Source organism: Aethalodelphis obliquidens, unplaced genomic scaffold, assembly GCF_003676395.1.
Source record: "Aethalodelphis obliquidens isolate GAN/ISIS:26980383/991018 unplaced genomic scaffold, ASM367639v1 scaffold13, whole genome shotgun sequence".
Lineage (NCBI taxonomy): Eukaryota > Metazoa > Chordata > Mammalia > Artiodactyla > Delphinidae > Aethalodelphis > Aethalodelphis obliquidens.
In genome coordinates this window covers 22,099,198-22,118,085 of record NW_020837957.1, presented here as the reverse complement: position 1 = coordinate 22,118,085, position 18,888 = coordinate 22,099,198, and the positions used below count along the sequence as shown (strand labels likewise).

Here is an 18,888-nt window from a genome sequence, read left to right as displayed (position 1 = left end):
CTATGAAAGAATAAGAATTTGAGAATGGCCAAAACACACTGTGGAAAAAAATAGTGGTGGGGGATGGAGGACTTGCTTTTCCAAAAAGGAAAACATTACTTCAGAGTCTTTGTAAATGACACTATGTGTTAGTACAAAGAATAGATCATTGTAACAGGCTAGAGCCCAGAATTAGATCTCAGACTAAATAGGAATTTAATTACAATGAAAATGGTATATCAGTTAGGATGATTTGGACTGCAAGTAATAGGAACCCTGAATCAAACTGGCATTAACAATAAGGAAACGTCTATCTCATTATGGGAATCCCAGAGTTAGGAAGGGCTTCAGATTTGGTTAATTTGGCGACTTAATCATGTTATCCAAGACTATTTCCATACATCTGCTCTGCCATCCTGAATGCTATCTTTATAATTAGGCTTAGGGCAAATGACTACAATTTCTCAGGAATCACATCTAGATACGATTATCCAAAGTGAAAAAGTGAACTGTATCCCTTGTCTTGGGAAAAATAAAACTTTTTCTATAAGTCTCCATTTACATTTTTTTTCCTCACGTCTATTAATCAGCCACACACCCATTCCTATAACAGTGATAGGGAAGGGAGACGAAATTCCTTTTAGTCTTACTACTGCTATAAGAAATTGTAACCCTATTTCACCCAATTTTTTAAAAATCTCAGATGAACTTTCAAAGACTTTGTTAAAAAAAAAAAAGAAAGAAAAGAAGCAATTAAAAATCTCAGAAAAATCATCTAGGAAACTAAAGTATAGCTTAAGGGTTGGGGAGACCTTTTATATAAGATAGGAAATGTGAAAACTATAAAAGAACAGAAGACATATTTGAATGCTTGAAAATTTTTAATTTTTATGGCAAAAGATTCCATAAGTAAAACTAATATAATTGAGAAAAAGTAATTGCAAAGCATATACCATATAATGGGTAATATAAAGAGCTTTACAAATTGGTGTGAAAAAGAAAATTTAGTAGAGAATTGAAGAATAAATCCAAAAGGTCAGTAATTATTTGAAAAACCAGTCTCCTAACTTTTAGTCAGAGAAATGCAAATTAAGGTAATAATGAGATATTACATCTAACCTCTCAGAAAGGGCTGTAGGAAGAAAGGTATTTTTGTTTATCACTAATAGAAATGTGAATTACAGCCTTTATGGAAAGGTATTTGTTAAAATATATGTACCTATACCCTATGACCAAGCAGTTCCACTTTGAGGAATTTGTCCCATATAAATAAAAGTACCCAATACACTAGGGAAATTTTACAAAGCTTTTTTTCACAGCACTGTTTGTAATGGCAAAAAAAAAAAAAAAAAAAGTATGAAATCACATGAATGCTCATCTGTAGAGGAATGGTTGAGTAAACTCTGATCTATCCACTTTGTGGGATATTAATGCAACTATTAAAAATAATTATTTGTATCTAGTTTGGCTGACTTGCAGTTGTTTCATGATGTATTATTAAGCGTGAAAAATATGATGCATAGAAGAGTATATGATATTAACATTATAAAAAATGACCAATCACCCCATACACATGTAAATACACGTGTCAATATCTGATTAGAAAAAAAGTATGAAGCGATATGTACCACGTTGTTAATACTGGATTGGAGGTGGAGGAGGGCATAAAAAAAGTTCTGTAAAGATATCTTAAAACTCAGCTTTTTAAAGTTGATATAGTAGTTTGAAATGAATTAAGGACAAGATAGGAAACACAAAAGAAGTAATATAGTGAATAATAATGAAACAGTATTTTTAGCCTGCAAGATTAACAAAAAGTGATAGTACATCATAGCATGTATCAGAAGAAACATGCACTCCCATATATTGCAAGTGTGAATGCAATTTCAAACAAACTTTCTGGAGGACAATTTTTATCAAAAATTTTTAAGAGTGCAAGGATATTTATCACAGTGCTGTTTATCATGACAAAAATTGGAAAAAAATTTCATAGGCAATTCATTTAAAATATCATACTTTTTAAAATACTGGTAAGCATTATGGTTAGGTGGGAATTGTAGATTGATATAGAAAAGCATTAATATTTTGAAGGTGCAAATTCAGGTTACAGAAAAGATGAGTAGTGTTATCTCATTTTTTAATAAATACACAATTTCCACAAGGAACATGAAAATATTAACAGGAATAACAGTAGTGACATCCAGCAACAGCAGAGTTCACATTGTCTTCAAGTGCACATGAAACATTCACTGAAATAAACCATATTTTAGATCATAAAACAAATTTTACTAAACTTAAAATAACAGAAGTCATGTAAGGTATATTCTCTGGCCATAACAGAATTAAACTAAGAATCAATAAACTAGAAAGATAATAGGAAAATCCCCAAACACTTGAAAATTAAACCTCACACTTCTAAATAATTCAAGGACCAGAGTGTCTCAAAGAAAGTTAGAAAATATTTTGAATTGACTGAAACTGTATACACAACGTATCAAAATTTATGGGATATAGCTCAGAAGGAGAAATTTAAAAAAAGAAGATAAAAGAGAAGGAGGAAACCACCCTGGAAGCAGGGTTTTTCAAAGGCTGAGAGAAACAAATATTAGAAGAATTTAACTTTCTTAATTTTCTTTCTAAATTATTTTGCCTTTGATTGTCAGATCAGCTGTTTTGACTTAACTGAATGAATAAGTAGCATAACCCTCACTTTAAGGTGGAACTAGGCATAGCAAAACAGACATGGTGAGTCAGTAGATTGTATTTGTTTTGCTTTAACTTAGGAAAATCAGAATTTATATAACTTTAAACAGGTCTTGCTAGATAGGAAAAAACCCAACAGAAATTATCATGTTTCTGGATACAGCCTCAATTATATTTGATAAATAACTATCAACAACACTAAACTAACATTTTTTTTTTCTTTCAGGGACCCAGAGGTGAAAAAGGCTTTAGAGGTGAAACTGTAAGTTTAACTAAATTTGTGGTAATAGTATCACTGGTCACTAGGTTATAAGCTCTATGAAAACAAGGACCTTTTTTGATTTTTTTCATTATTATGTCCCTGATACTTGTGGAATGAAAATAAAATTACAGTTTTCAGGAAGAAAACTAACCTATATGTAGAACTAACCTATATGGTATATTGCAGTGAAACCTGATAAGCCCTAAACATGTTGAAGAATCTGTCAGTCACATTCTTTCCAAATCACTGTGTGAAGTTGAATATTTGCCTTCTCAGGCATCAGGAGAGGAGGTGTGAGCCTTCTTCACCGGTGCCAGAACAGGAGGACTGTCAAGTCACTTTAGATATATACCACTAGATCCAGTCAGCACCCAAGAGGGCTGCAAAGCAGAAGCAAATCATTAGTTGTATATTTCAGCCAACTGGAAACAATGGTGAGAGGATGGGCAAAAGGTACACAGCATTTTCAGGACTAAATGGCTTACACTGGCACTATTTCCTATTTTTCTTGGATGTCAATTCTTCCAAGTTAAAGAAGATATTTTGTAAAGGGGCCACTGTCCCAGCAGAACTTATTAAAGCAGCAGTCATAAACAGAGGGCATGCATGGAGTGAAATGAGGGGTACTGAAACCAAATATAGAAGGCATATAGGAATAAACTTGAAGATAGCATTAAAGTCTTGCTTAAAAGGTCATGATATTATATAGTGACAGCTGAGATCTTTGCTTTTCACCATAGGGTAAGCTTGGGGCTCAGAGTAAGTAAATTATAGTTATATTAGTTTGCTGAGGAAGGAAATTTATGTGATTTCAGATAGCCTAAGAATCCTCAAAGGGTATTAAAATAGATGTGTTTAATTTGCAGCAATGTGTCCCTTATATTTTCTCAGCAGACTTACTTAACAGGAAGCAAGGATGTTTGCACACAGTGAAGCTATATGCCCCCACCCCCCCACCCCCCGCTCCCGCAGGAGAAGTGGAAAGGGAAAAGAAAAAATAGGGAGGCTTGGAATTAACCCATATTCCATACCTGTCTCCAACTGCCTCCCTGACCTATCCTCTCCAAGTACTGTGGCTAGAACGTAAGCTCCATCAAGATAGGAAACCTCGAGTGCCTATGACAATGGCTGTCACAAGCATTTCATGTGAAAAAAATTCCCTATTTGTACACGTATGTGACCTTCTTTCTCCAGATACAAAACATTAAGAAGAAAAATGATAAAAGGCTTGAAAATCACAGTTCTAAAGTGAATCTTGGAGATTATCTTCACCACACCTATTATGTTACACTCGAGATATCTGAGATCCAAATGTGCAGCAGCTCCCTCAAGGACATGCAGCTAATTAGGTACAGAGATAAGACCAGAGCCCAGATCTTCCAAATCCCAGGCTACTGTGCTTTTCTATTAATCATAGTACCTCTCAGAAAATAAGGGTTAGGAGCAACTTGGGTAAGGAAGATGGTATGTACACATCCTTCACCTACTTTAAGAGCAGCCCACATACAGATTCCACATGAATGGATTCCTGATATGCAGTTATCCCCTAGGGCTTATAGGGCATAACTCATGAATTCACTCATTCCATCTTAATCACATTACTGTCTAATAATAAATCTTATTTAATATTACTAAACTCCCAATCAAACCCTCTAAACCAGTGGTTCTCAACCAGGAGCCATTTTGCTCCCCCTCCCAGGAGACATTTGGCAATGTGTGGAGACATTTTTGGTTGTCACAACTGGAGAAAAGGGAAAGGTTGCTAGTGGCATCTAGTGTGCAGAGACCAGGGATGCTGCTAAGCATCTACCGTGCAAGCTTCTCAGTTTAAGAATGAGGAAAGGGAAGCTCTCTGTACATAAGCCAGCCTAAAGTAAAGATCCTGAAACTAAAGATTGCATTTATGTAAAGGCAAAGTCTAACACAGTCAGGTTTAAGGACATACACTTACCAGTATTTTTCAAATTTAATGAAAAAAATATGTTACTTTTGAAGGATCATATGGGAATTGTGGGATTAAATGGAGAGACAGTCTATTTTCAAAGGTAGTGCTTTCACTACAGCCAAATAACCACTATAACCATTCACATTAATTTGGTTCCCCTATAGGAAATTAACATAGACAATTGTAGTCTTATTATAAACTGTATGATAACCTTCTTTATATACTTGTTTATATAATATCTAGAGAGAGTGAATCACTTTTCCTTAGTGGTGGGTTAGGTAGAAGAATAAAAAAGAATAAATACTATATTGTTGGAATAATATTTTGTTTTACTTGGCCTTATTCTATGCATTTGCTTCACTGGGGTTGTCCTGTCCTGTCTTGTTTGGTTTGAAGTATTTCATTTTATCATATTTGTGATGATCTGACTCGTTCTGGGTAACAAGCTGAAGTGAACTCAGTAAAAACAGTTTCTTCTTTCTATGACAAAATGCTTTTTCACAGTCAAAGATAAGGTAGATATTTTGTACTGAACCTTCAGTGAGATTTTGCAAATGTCAGAAATATGCTAAATAGAGTAAAATGTCAACTGTTTATTTTTACAATGCTGATCCAAAATGGAGAAACTTACTCAGCCAATTTCACTCTTGAGCCTCTGTATATTTAAATTTATTTATTTATTTTTGGCTGTGTTGGGTCTTCGTTTCTGTGCGAGGGCTTTCTCTAGTTGTGGCAAGCGGGGGGCCACTCTTCATCGCGGTGCGCGGGCCTCTCACTGTCGCGGCCTCTCTTGTTGCGGAGCACAGGCTCCAGACGCGCAGGCTCAGTAATTGTGGCTCACGGGTCCAGTTGTTCCGCGGCATGTGGGATCTTCCCAGACCAGGGCTCGAACCCGTATCCCCTGCATTGGCAGGCAGATTCTCAACCACTGCGCCACCGGGGAAGACCGAGCCTCTGTATATTTAAAAGGCTGTCTCCAACATGAAATCTCCCTAACTTGCCATGCCACTTCTGAGGTAAAAGTCTGATGCATTTTCTGCTTTAACCTATAATCATAAACCAGGCAAACTAAGAAATGTCCAGCAGGCATGGTGTTGGAGTACTCTATCCTTTTTAAGTTACTATGTGTTGTTTGTTCTTATTGTCACAGTATATTTAGAATCAACAGCTTTGGCAATAAAAGATACTTAAGTCAAGCATAGCATTAACACTATTCAAAACTCAGTTGAAGATAAATTTTGCTTTGCCATCTTTTAACCATAATCTGAATTTGACTCGGTGTAGTCTTAACATTCAATTGACCATCCAGTAAGTTAAATTTTGAGCATTCTTAACAGTGATTACTGTTGTTTCATTTTGAAAAATGTCAGCATAACTTTTCACATTTTACTATATACCTTTCAACTATTCTAATTTCTAAATCAGTACTAGTTAATTTAAACATTATTCATTCATTCGTTACCAATCTTTGAACACCTACTATGTATTAGGCACTATTCCTGTTCCAGAAAATGAGAGGATGACTAAGACACTTTTAAAGGTCTGTAGGGACTTTCCTATTTGTTATGTACTATGGAATGCAGAAGTGGTTAGTTGAAGAAGAAGGTGGCAAGGTGGGTATATAGTTTTAAAGAAGTATTGGAAGAGGAATGGGAATTGAATAGATAGAAAAGGTAAGGAGAAGCATTCCTGGTCGAGGAAATAGCACATGTGGGAGAATTCATGTGTGAAAGAATTTGGATGATTCAGAGATCTGCAAGTGGTTGGTTACAGATGGGAGTGTAGGATGGGTTGGGGAGAGTAAGTGGAAATAAGGCCCAGACCTTGAAGAAGAGGCAGGGGTGCATATTGACTTAGAACATATACTTTTGTATTTAACTGACTTGGATTTTAATCCTATCTCTGCCCTTTACTTGCTGGTTACTTAGCCATTCCATTTTCTTAACTGTGAAGTAGAAATATAGCATACAACTTGGCATACAGTGAGTTCTAATAAATGAGCACACAGCTTGACACATAGTGAGCTCTCAGTAAATGGTATCTATCACTGAAAAGAAGTTTATACTTTATCCACTAAACAGTAAAAAGCCATTGAATGATTTTAATTAAATAATGATATGATTAGATTTCCATTTTATAAGTAGAATGTAGTTAGCATAGTAGAGAGAAGAAAGTCAGTAAGTCAAATTAGGAGTCCAGGCACAGCATGATATCTTAGTCAGCTGGGGCTCCTATAACAAATTGCTGTGGGCAAAAAAAAAATATTTATTTTTCATAGTACTGGAGACTGGGAAATCCAAGGTTAAGGTGCTCACAGATTCCATATATAATGAGGGTCCTCTACCTGGTTTGCAGATAGCTAGCTGCCTTCTTGCTATAACCTCACATGGTAGAGAGAGAGCATCTCTCTCGTGTCTCTTCTTATAAGGGCACTACCACTCACAAAGGCTCCAATGATTTAATTAGCTCCCAAAGACCCCACCTCTAAATATCATCACACTGGAGATTAGGGCTTCAATATATGCATGTAGGAGGGGACACAAACATTTAGTCCATAGCACATGATCAGCACTAAACTAAGAGAGTTGCTGTGAGGATGGAGTAGTAGTATTTTGGGAAGATTTGGAGGTCAAATCAACAGTAGTGGGTAACCAAATTATAGGTGGATGTTGAAGGAGAAGGAGATGTCTAAGGACACTGAAGTTTCCATTTTTTACAATTAGTTGTATGGTAGATAGAAATAACAGGAAAAATAGAATTAACATTGTTAAATGTTACATTTATAAGTTTATTAAAATGAATAAATTTAGTTTCTAGTAATATCAACAAAACATGAGAGTATATATTCAGCTTGTTGATGAATGTGGGTGACAGCTGAGTTCAAGAACATATTACTTCAAAATACTAAAATAACTTTGAATCCTATCACTTGCCTCATATGAGAAGGCAATGATAGCAGCTGAATCTTAGTCATCTTGTTTATACCAAACCAAAAGCATTGTATATATATATTGTACTTTGTCTCCATTTCTTCTAGGGTCCCCAAGGACCGAGAGGTCAACCAGGGCCTCCAGTGAGTTTATTTACATTTATATCTGTTTACCATTGATGCTTATATGCCTGCTTGGTTTGAGATATCTACTTAATACTTTAAAAATCTTTTTATGTTATAGGGTCCACCTGGAGCATCAGGCCCAAGAGTAAGTTTTCTTGGTTTTGTTTATTTTATCTTAGTATAAGATAATTTTTTAGGGCTTCCCTGGTGGCACAGTGGTTGAGAGTCCGCCTGCCGATGCAGGGGACATGGGTTTGTGCCCCAGTCCGGGAAGATCCCACATGCCGCGGAGCGGCTGGGCCCGTGAGCCATGGCCGCTGAGCCTGCGCGTCCGGAGCCTGTGCTCTGCAACGGGAGAGGCCACAACAGTGAGAGGCCTGTGTACCACAAAAAAAAAAAAAAAAAAAAAAAAGGTAATTTTTTAAAGCTTCTTCTATTAACTCCCTGTTAAAAGGTATCCCTATTGCCTACCTCTGTTCCTTTTGTTAATCTGGTATAGAATCTTCCCAACTATAATAACACTTGAAATCCAAGCCTCAGAGTTCTTGTCTATAAAATGAGGATGGTATCTCTTACTTTCTTGGGTGGATTTGAGTTTTAAATAAGAAGTAAAGTACTCAGCACAATGTCTGACATAATTAATGCTCCAAAATACTAACTCCCTCCATTTCTTCCTGTTTCTGGGTCCTAGCTCTCCTTTTTCAAATGTTCTTTTTTGCCAACCAGAGTTATACACTTTTTAGCCTTTACATGAACTCTTCTCACTTGCTGCTGGCCATAGAAGCCCTGGAACTTCTCATGTATTTGCTCGTGACCAATCACAACCCAAAACTTGCTACTGCTATCTTTGAGGTGATACTTCCGTTACTTCATTATCAGCTATCATCTCCTGGCCTCAATGTTCCAAGACTGGTTTCTCTCATGCGTTGTATCCACTCTGCTACTCAGTAATATCTTTGTTTTCCTACTTTCTACAAAAGGTCTCCTTCTATCTTCAACCTCACCCATGCCCCATTCCTGCAGAATCAGAATCCTGGTCAAATGCAGTGGTCCTTGGTCAGATTTCCTGCTTAAAGGAAATCTGCTGTTGGCTACACTGTCCAAACAGATGGCCAGTCCTATGCCTTCCAAGCCTTACTTATTTCCACATGCTTCTCTGGTATCATTTGGATCTTTGAAAGTTCTACCTGGTGGATCACTGCGGTCCACTCCCAGCAGGTCAGGAACTCTTCATTCCCCTCAGCTTTTCATCAGGGCAAGGAGTAACTTTCAAGCAAAGTGCCACAGGAAGATGGTCTCCTTGGAAACAAGACACCTATTTCTCTATGATTTTTTAAAAATTACTCCCCCTTTCTGGCCATCTGACTGATGGGGATTGAAACCTTCCCTGGCATGAACATCAGTGGGCATGTCCTTTTTTAAATCTTTAGATTATTCTCTGCTTCTCTGTTCTTCCTTTCCTCCTGGATCCTCACAATGCATGGGTTAGAAAAACCCTCATCAGTTGCCTTCTCACCTTATAATGACTTTGATATATCATAGCTGCTTTCCTAATAAAGAACAAGTTCTAAAAGGTCATATATCATTGGCAAATTAGAGGTGTTTAGTGAAAACTTTCACATTGAAGTGCCAAATTTTGGGGCACCGCATCCCTCTCTCACTTGAAAAATGTTTGTATGTGTTCCTCTACAGCCAAAATGAATTAGGACATGTGAGAGGTTTCTGCTCTGAGAAAAATGTGGATAAGAATATATATTTTGAGGAATTATTAGGAGGATTAAGTGAAAAACTATATGTGCTTGACACATTATAGGTACTCAGCTAACATTAGTTTCTTTGTTTCCTTCTTCCCTTTCTCTCCTTTCTGTCTTCCTTGTTCCTGGCCAGTATGAAACCCAGTTTCTTTATACTGTCTTTCTGGGACTTGCAGAGACCACTGTAGGAAAGTGGCAGTGTAGCCTTGAAAAAAAGACTTTCAGAGTAGAAGTTTACATGCCAATAAGAAAATACCTACATATTCCTTCTAAACTCAAACTATGATCATATCTTCTGTGAAACTCTTCTTAATTCCATCCCCTCGTTGCACTGCAAGATAGAACTGATCACTTCCCCTTCTTCATTCATACTCATTTATTTTCATGCCCATTTCCATGTATTAGACTGTGAACTCTCTGAAGGTAAGCAATGTGTTCTGTATCTCTTTTCCATTCAAGCCCTTAAGAAGTGTCTACTGAATGAATGAATAAATGCAAACAGGCAAGTTGCAACTCTTAGAAAATTTCAGTGGGAATCCTCCAAGCCAGAAGACTTCACTTGGAGGGAAATAATGTCTAGAATGGAATAGGATCATATTAGAATTAGAGATAGAAGTCTTCTTAGTAATTATTTAGTAATTATTTTAGACTGAATTGTCACTCATTAGTTGGTGGATCATAAGATCAACATGGTGAGTCTCAGCATTCTTTTGAAATGAAATTAAAACAGAAAAATGTGGGGAGTGACTGTTTAACGGGTATAGGGTTTCTTTTAGAGGTGATGAAAATGTTGTGAAATTAAATAGTGGTAATGGTTGCACAACACAGTGAATCTACCAGAGCAATAAACTGGATACTTTAAAATGACTAAAATGGTGAATTTTATGTTATGTGAATTTTACTCAATTTTTAAGAAAAGCACAAAAAAAGAACACCCTAGGACCTACTGTACAGCACAGAGAACTATATTCAATATCTTGTAATAACCTACAATGGAAAAGAATCTGAAAAATAATAGATAGAGATATAAATAGAAATATAGATTATAATATGTATAACAATCACTTTGCTATACATCTGAAACTAACACATTGTAAATCAACTATACTTCAATTTAAAAAAAACATAATAAGTATATCACCACTAGTAGGGAAAAATATGTTTTGTAAACGTTTTCAGTTAAATATATGTTTGTGTGAACCTTATCATGATATAAAAATGTATTTATTACTATGGGTCAAGATAAAAAAAGTTTGAAAACCTCTAACCTAGTCCAGCCCCCTCTTTTTAAGACCTATAAGTAACTTGCTCAAGTTCCTAAAGTAGAATAGCTAAAAAGCAATGTTTCAGGAAAAGGAATATATATTGATGGTGCTTTTGAATTTGAGGATATTATCAGGGTGATGACCAGACCTCAGTGCACATGGTAAGATATTTAGAAACTGACCAAAAAAAAATTACAACAGGATGTCAAAGTTAACCACAAATGGTTGGTGGGATAAAGGATGGGTGTATGGGTGTGTGTGTGTGTGTGTGTGTGTGTGTGTATGGGTGTGTGTGTGTGTGTGTGTGTGTGTGTGTGTGTGTGTGTGTGTGTGAGATGTGGGGAGTGGAAATAGTAAAAATTGAAAATCATTAAATGAGATAAGGAATTTTCAACTGAATGATACCAGTTAATGGGTCAGCTGTGAAACCTGGATTGGTGAATTGAGAGGTTGCAGCAGCTGCGGGTATCATCCTAGTTCCCTAGAACAAGCAATTTCCTCTACCATGGAGAGGTGCATGACCTGAAATCAGTTCCCACCCCATAAATGTTTTCACCATCGAGTGATCTTAAAATTTTAGATGGCTGGAAAATAACACTTCTTAAAGTATTGGGGTGCCCAGACTAGATCTGTATTTTACTCAAATAAATTGGAAAGGAACTGTGAATATTACGTCCCCTCAAGGTATAATGAATCCTCCTAATTTCTTTCATTTGTCCCACTAATCCTGGTAACTCCTTATTCTTGGTGCACGTTTTTATAAACCTTAAGCGATTTTCATGTGAGAATATGTTCTAACTAGAGTACATGGAGGAAGGTATTTCTTTTGGATTCCCTTATTGGACCTAATGAGAGTTTCACACTTAGGTGGGGACACTTAGATGTTGCTGAATGACTTCCCAGGCAAATCATCTTAATACCATCTCTATGGGCCTGCCCTCCCTAAAGGCTATCCTTGGGAAAAAATAAATTCAGCAAATTGAATGCCTACTATGTGCCAGGCATGAGCTAGGATTTGGGAATACACTGGCATTATAGGAATTAAAAATTTTATGAGTAGCCGAGTTTTATGACATTCTTTTCTTTCTAATGCCTATTGTGGGGGAAAAAACCCTGCCTTTTTCATTGAGTTGACATTTGTACTGTTGGTGGTTAAAATTGCTAGTACCTTAGCTTGAATCTAGTACCAAATGCTACACTACTAATCTGCTAAAAGTCACTGTATTCTTCATTGCCACATTCTCAAAGAAAACGAACCATGGTCATTTCAATTAAGAATATCCTACAGTTTATTCATCCATCCAGTCCTCTATTCATGGGTGGTGTTGTTTCCAATCTTTTTCCTAATACAAACAGTATGCATGTCTTGTCCATATACATATTTTGTGGAATATCTCTAAGACCTGTTCCCAGAAGTGGGATGGTTAGCTGTAAGGGATAATGAGCATACTTATTTACTTATTATTTTTAATTGTGGTAAAATATATATAAAATGTATCATTTTAACCATCTTTAAGTGTACTCTTCAGTAGCATTAAGTACATTCACACCGCTGTGCAACTATCACCACCAGTCATCTCTAGAACTTTTTTCATCATCTAAGACTGAAACTCTGATCCATTAAACAGTAATTCCCCACTCCTCCCTTCCCCAGTCCCTAAAAACCTACCATTCTACTTTCTATCTCTCTATCAATTTGACTACTCTAGATACCTCCTATAAGTGGAAGCATATAGTATTTGAACATTTTTGTCTGGCTTTCTTCACTTAGCATAATGTCTTCAAGGTTAATCCATGTTGTAGCATGTGTCAGAATTTCTTTCCTTTTTAAGGCTGAATAATTTCCATTGTATGTATATACCACATTTTGTTTATCCAGATGGACACTTGGGTTGCTTCCACCTTTTTCTACTGTGAATAATGCTGCTATAAACATAGGTGTACAAATATCTGTTTGAGCCCCTGCCTTTTTTAAAAAATATATCTTTATTGGAGTATAACTGCGTCACAATACTGAGCTAGACCCTGTTGCACAACAAAATGAATCAGCCATATGCATATATACATCCACATATCCCCTCCCTCTTGAGCCCTCCTCCCACCCTCCCTATCCCACCCCTCTAGGTCGTCGCAAAGCACCGAGCTGATCTCCCTGTGCTACGCTGCTGCTTCCCACCAGCTAACTATTTTACATTTGGCACAGGACTCGTACTCAGATAACTATAAAACACTGATCAAACAAATCAAAGATGACATAAACAGATGGGGAAATATACCATGTTCTTGGATTGGAAGAATCAACATTGTGAAAATGACTATACTACCCAAAGCAATCTACAGATTCAGTGCAATCCCTATCAAATTAGCAATGGCATTCTTCACATAATTAGAACAAAAAATTTTACAATTTGTATGGAAACACAAAAGACCCTGAATAGCCAAAGCAATCTTGAGAAAGAAAAACGGGGCTGGAGAAATCAGGCTCCCTGACTTCAAACTATACTACAAAGCTATAGTAATCAAGACAGTATGGGGCTTCCCTGGTGGCACAGTGGTTAAGAATCCTCCTGCCAATGCAGGGGACAGGGGGTTGAGCCCTGGTCTGGGAAGATCCCACATGCCATGGAACCACTAAGCCCGTGCACCACAACTACTGAGCCTGCACTCTAGAGCCCATGAACCACAACTACTGAGCCTGCGTGCCACAACTACTGAAGCCCATGGGCCTAGAGGCCATGCTCCGCAACAAGAAAATCCACCGCAATGAGAAGCCCAAGCACCACAACAAAGAGTAGCTCCCGCTTGCCACAACTAGAGAAAGCCCACAAGCAGCAACGAAGACCCAACGCAGCTAAAAAAAAAAAAAAAAAAAGACAGTATGGTACTGGCACAAAAACATATGTCAATGGTACAGGATAGAAAGCCCAGAGATAAACCCACGCACGTAATGGCCACCTAATTTATGACAAGGCAGGAACATACAATGGAGAAAAGACAGCCTCTTCAATAAGTGGTGCTGGGAAAACTGGACAGCTATATGTAAAAAACTGAAATTAGGACACTACCTAACACCATACACAAAAATTAACTCCATATGGATTAAAGAGTCCCTGCCTTTAATTCATTTCCATATATACCCAGAAGTGAAACTGCTGGATCATATGGTAATTTTACATTTAACTTTATGAGGAATTGCTGTACTGTTTTCCATAGCAAGTACACCATTTCACATTCCCACCAATAGTACACAGGGTTCCAATTTCTCCAAATCCTCCCTCATGTTTGTTATATTCTGCTTGTTTGATAACAGCCATCCTAAGGGGTGTGAAGTGGCAGATAACTGTGTTTTGACTTGAATTTCCTTGATGATTACAGATGTTAAGCATCTTTTCATGTGCTCATTGGCTTATATGTATCTTCTTTGGCGAAACTGGCTTACATATCTTCTTCGGAAAAATGTCTTTTGCCCATTTTTGAACTGGGTTGCTTATTTTTGTTGTGTTGTTGAGTTGTAGGAGTTCTTTATGCATTCTAAATGTTAATCCCTCATCATATATATGATTTGCAAATATTTTCTCCCATTCCTTTGGCTGCCATTTCACTCTGTTGATTTTTGCACAGAAGTTTTTGATGTAGTCCAATTTATCAGGGTTTTGTTGTTGTTGTTTTACCTTGCTTTTGGTTTCATCTCCAAGAAATCAGTGCCAAATCCAATGTCATGAAGCATTTCCCATATATTTTCTTCAAGAGTTTTATAGTTTTAGCTCTTACAGTTAATTATCTGATCCATTTTGAGTTAATTTTTGTTTATGATGTAGGTAGGAGTATAACTTCATTCTTTTGCATGTGGATATCAAATTTTCCCAGCACTATTCCTTCCTTAGGGAATGGCCTTGGCACCCTTCTCAAAAATTATTTAACCATATATGTGAGGGTTTATTCTTGCACTCTATTCCATTGGTCTATACGTCTGTCTGTATGCCAGTACCACACTGTTTTGATTACTGTAGCTTTGTAGTAAGTTTTGAAAGTGAAGTGTGAGACCTCCAAGTTTGTTGTCCTTTTTCAAGATTGTTTGGCTGTTTGGGATCTATACTCTCTTTTATAGTTACCTGTATAGTTATCTTTACCAGTGCTCTTTATTTCTTCATGTGGATTCAAGTTTCTGCCTAGTATCCTTTATTTCAGTCCAAAGGACTCCCTTTATTATTTTTCTAGGGAAGTTTGCTAATGATAAATTACCTCAGCTTTTGTTTATCTGGGAATATCTTTTTTCCTCCTTTTTGAAGGATAGTTTTATTGGATATAGAATTTTTGGTTGATAGTCTTTTTCCTTCAGCACTCTGAATATTTCATCCTACTGCCTCTCACCTTTATGGTTTTTGATGAAAAATCTCATCCTTTGGATATGATGAGTCTCTTCTCTTTGCATTCAGGATTCACTCTTCTCTTCGCATTCAGGATTCTCTCTTTGTCTTTAGCTTTCAACAGTTTGATTATGATGTGTCTAGGGGAATTCATTGAGCTTCTTGGATGTGGAGATTAATGTTTTTCATCAAATTTGGCACATTTTCAGCCATTATTTTTTGAAATATTCTTTCTACCCCTATTTCTCTCTTCTTCTCTTCTGAGACTCCCATCATTCATGCATTGGTATGTTTTATGATGTCCTGTACATCTCTGAGCCTGTTCATTTTCTGCTTCATTTTTCTTTATATGACTCTGACTGGATAATCTCAATAAACTGTTTTCAGGTTCACTGATTCTTTCTTCTATCTACTGAAATCTACAGTTGAGCCTCTGTAGTAAATTTTGATTTCAGTTATTATTCAACTACAAAACTTCTTCTACTTGGTTCTTTTCTATAATTTCTATTTTTTATTTGGTAAGACATCTTTTTCATACTTTCCTTTAGTTCTGTAGACATGGTTTACTTTAGTTCTTTGAACATACCTAAAATAGCTAAAGTTTTGTCTACTAAGTTCAACATCTGGGCTTTCTCAGGGACTATTTCTATTGATTGCTTGGCTTTTTCCCATGTATAGGGGTCATACTTTAATGTTACTCAGCATGTCTTGTCATTTTTTTCTTGAAAACTGGACATTTTGAATAATATAAAATGGCATCTCTGGAAGTCAAATTCTTCACCCCAGCCTCAGTGTTTATTGTTGCTACTTGTTGTTTTTGTTGTTTGTTTAGTGACTTTTCCTAAAGGTATAAAGTCTGTATTCCTTGACATATGTGACCACTAAAGTCTCTACTCAGTTAGCTTAGTGGTCAGCTAAGGATTGGAGAGAGATTTCCTTAAATGCCAGAACCAGGAAGTCTCCCAGTTTTTGCCAAGGGTCTCTGTGAGCATGTTGGAGCATTCCTTCAGTGCTCAGCCAGGCAACTGACAACTATACCCGAGTTTTAATTTCCTATTTTCACAGAGCCTGAAGGTCAGCCAGAAGACAGAACTTAGGGCCTTCTTATGTTTTTCCTGATCATGTGCACAGCCCTATGCATGTACATGGACTTCTAGATTCCCAGGAATATGTCAGAGTTTTTTAGAATCCCTATGGACATCTCATTCCCTAGCTTTTCTTAGCCTATTGTTTGCCCCGACTGTTTTCTAATGTTTCCAGTAGCCACAAAGTTAAACAATTCCATCTAAATTTTTTTTTTTAATGTTCCTTGGGAAAGACTTTTTGCACTGAGTGAGCTCTGAGTCAGGTAAAATAAAGACAGTCCTGCAAGTCTTTAAGGGAACCACCAGAAAGGTCAAATAATGACATTTTGCTGGAAATAAGGCTTTGAAGCAACTCCAGCCCCATTCTGCTCCCTCCTGTGGTTTCCAGGCTTCTTGTTTTCACTGCGATTGCAGGCTGTTGGTTTTCAAGGCTACCACAGAGCTGGAAAGAGAGGCATGGGAATAGGACAGATTAAAGCTTTACAAAGCTCACTGCCCTTTCTGAAATTAAGCTATTTTTCATAAATGCTCCCCAGGTTGCTGCAAGCATTTTGTTAATTTCTATAATTCTGAAAAACTTCATTCTTACATTTTTTTTCCAGTTTTCTCATTGCTTTTATAAAAGAGAGAATTCTGGGAGGTCATTATGCCACCATTTTGCTGTCTCCTAGGTCTCTAATCTTTAGTACACATCTTTTTAATATTCTGTGTGATGAAACGGAAGAACATATAAAGCATTTCTGCATATTGAAGTACAATGGTTGCCTCAAATACAAGCACTTGTAGAATTGTTTCAGTTGCAAACTGAACTAGCTGCTTTTTTCATGGAACACCATTTTTACTTGACAGAATGATAATGTTATTCAGACATGAGTATTTGGCAGATATTTTCTTGAAAATGAATGAAGTGAGCCTGTCATTTCAAGGAAAACAACTGACAATTTGATACCAATGGTAAATTTCAAACTTTCAAGCAACAATAACAATTGAGGAATGCTTGTATCTATTACAAGTTTGACAACTTACCAGTACTTACATTTTTCTGATGAGATTGGTGATGATGTTAACGAATGTAATCTTTTGATATGACATAACGAAATGTGTCAGTCTTTGGAAAATCTGCATTATTTCATGAACCGTTATTTTCCAATGATCAATGCATGATTTTAACCAAAATCATGATTTTTACTAAAATCATGCATTGGTAAATGATTCTTCAAAGTTTAAGATAGATCAATAGATTTTAATATAAAAGAATATAAAATAGATACATTGTAGATATGGTTTCAGATTTCACATTTCAACTAACCTTCAAGAAACTACCACTTATCAAGTTCTGGTAGAATATCAAAGAAGAATATCCACAATTATCTGAAAAGGATACTAAAATAATCTTTTTTTCCAACTACATATCTTTTTAAGGCTGGATTTTCTTCATACAGTTCAGCTAAAGTAACACTTTAATAGACTGAATATAGAAGCAAATATGAGAATCTAGCTATCTCCTATTAATCCAGACATTAAAGAGATGTACAAAAGTGTAAAACAGTACCGCTCTTCTCACTAATTTTTTGTTTGGAAAATAGTTATTTTTCATTAAAAAAATGTTTATTTATATTAACATATAATGGATTTATTGTTTTAAGGCAATTAACACATAGTTTTAAAATTTATATTTTAATTCCTACTATGTTAAATATCAAAAGCTGTAATGCACATAAATATAAGTTCTTTAAAGCCCTTAATAATATTTAAAAGTACAAAAGGGTCCTGAGTCTGAAGCGCCTGAGAACTGCTTATTGCTAGTTTTTCTAAGATCAAAGCCCTAACCACAAACTGGAAAATATAAAGGTGGCTATTGTTTACTACTTAATTCAGTTGCCCATATTTAGTCCCAATATATTTTTGTGACCCATGTCCAAAGTCTGCCAATTCTCACAAGAATGATGGTCAGAATTATTTAATCTGCACAGAACATTTTATGCTAAGCCTTTCTTCTTCTTGAATAGGCCATGCTTTTCTATCTCACTGCCTTTGTGCAAAGTTGTTACCTCTGCCTGGAAAGCTCTCCCAGCCCTTCTCCTAACAATTCATATTTATTCTTCAGATCTCAGCTCAAATATCACCACCTCAGGGAAGCCTATGCTGATCTAGTCCTTCCAAATCTCTTATATCCCCCAGATTTCATACTCCGTAATTTCTCTCATAGGTCCATGCACTTTTCTTTTATAGCACGTATCACAATTGTAAATGTGTATTTTTGAGATTGATTAATGCCTTTATCGACCTCTAAACTTTAGCTCTACAAGGGCAAGGTTGTTTTGTTTTGTATTGTTTGCTTACCATTTTTTCCTCAATATGTGTTTGGCAGTGTACATATGCAGAATGAGTCAAGTATTTTCCAATATGAAAACCACATGTTGAGGCAAAGATGAGTACATTTTGTTGATTGTCCCATCATTTTAAATAGTTT

The 18,888-nt window shown here is 36.3% G+C and overlaps 1 protein-coding gene and 1 long non-coding RNA gene across 2 annotated transcripts in view; one reads left to right on the top strand and one right to left on the bottom strand.

Annotated features, from left to right (window-relative positions):
• Positions 1–18,888, top strand: part of COL24A1 (collagen type XXIV alpha 1 chain) — a 396,587-nt gene that overhangs the window by 363,092 nt on the left and 14,607 nt on the right. Inside the window, exons 53-55 of the mRNA XM_027114231.1 lie at positions 2,909–2,944; positions 7,927–7,962; positions 8,063–8,089. Coding sequence (XP_026970032.1) covers positions 2,909–2,944; positions 7,927–7,962; positions 8,063–8,089 — 99 coding nt within the window. The remainder of the gene's footprint in view (positions 1–2,908; positions 2,945–7,926; positions 7,963–8,062; positions 8,090–18,888) is intronic.
• LOC113624435 (uncharacterized) overlaps positions 2,100–18,888 on the bottom strand; it is an 80,589-nt gene continuing 63,800 nt past the window's right edge. The window contains exons 5-6 of the long non-coding RNA XR_003434331.1: positions 15,335–16,857; positions 2,100–3,324 (exon numbers count right to left, since the gene is read on the bottom strand). This is a non-coding gene — a long non-coding RNA (uncharacterized LOC113624435). The remainder of the gene's footprint in view (positions 3,325–15,334; positions 16,858–18,888) is intronic.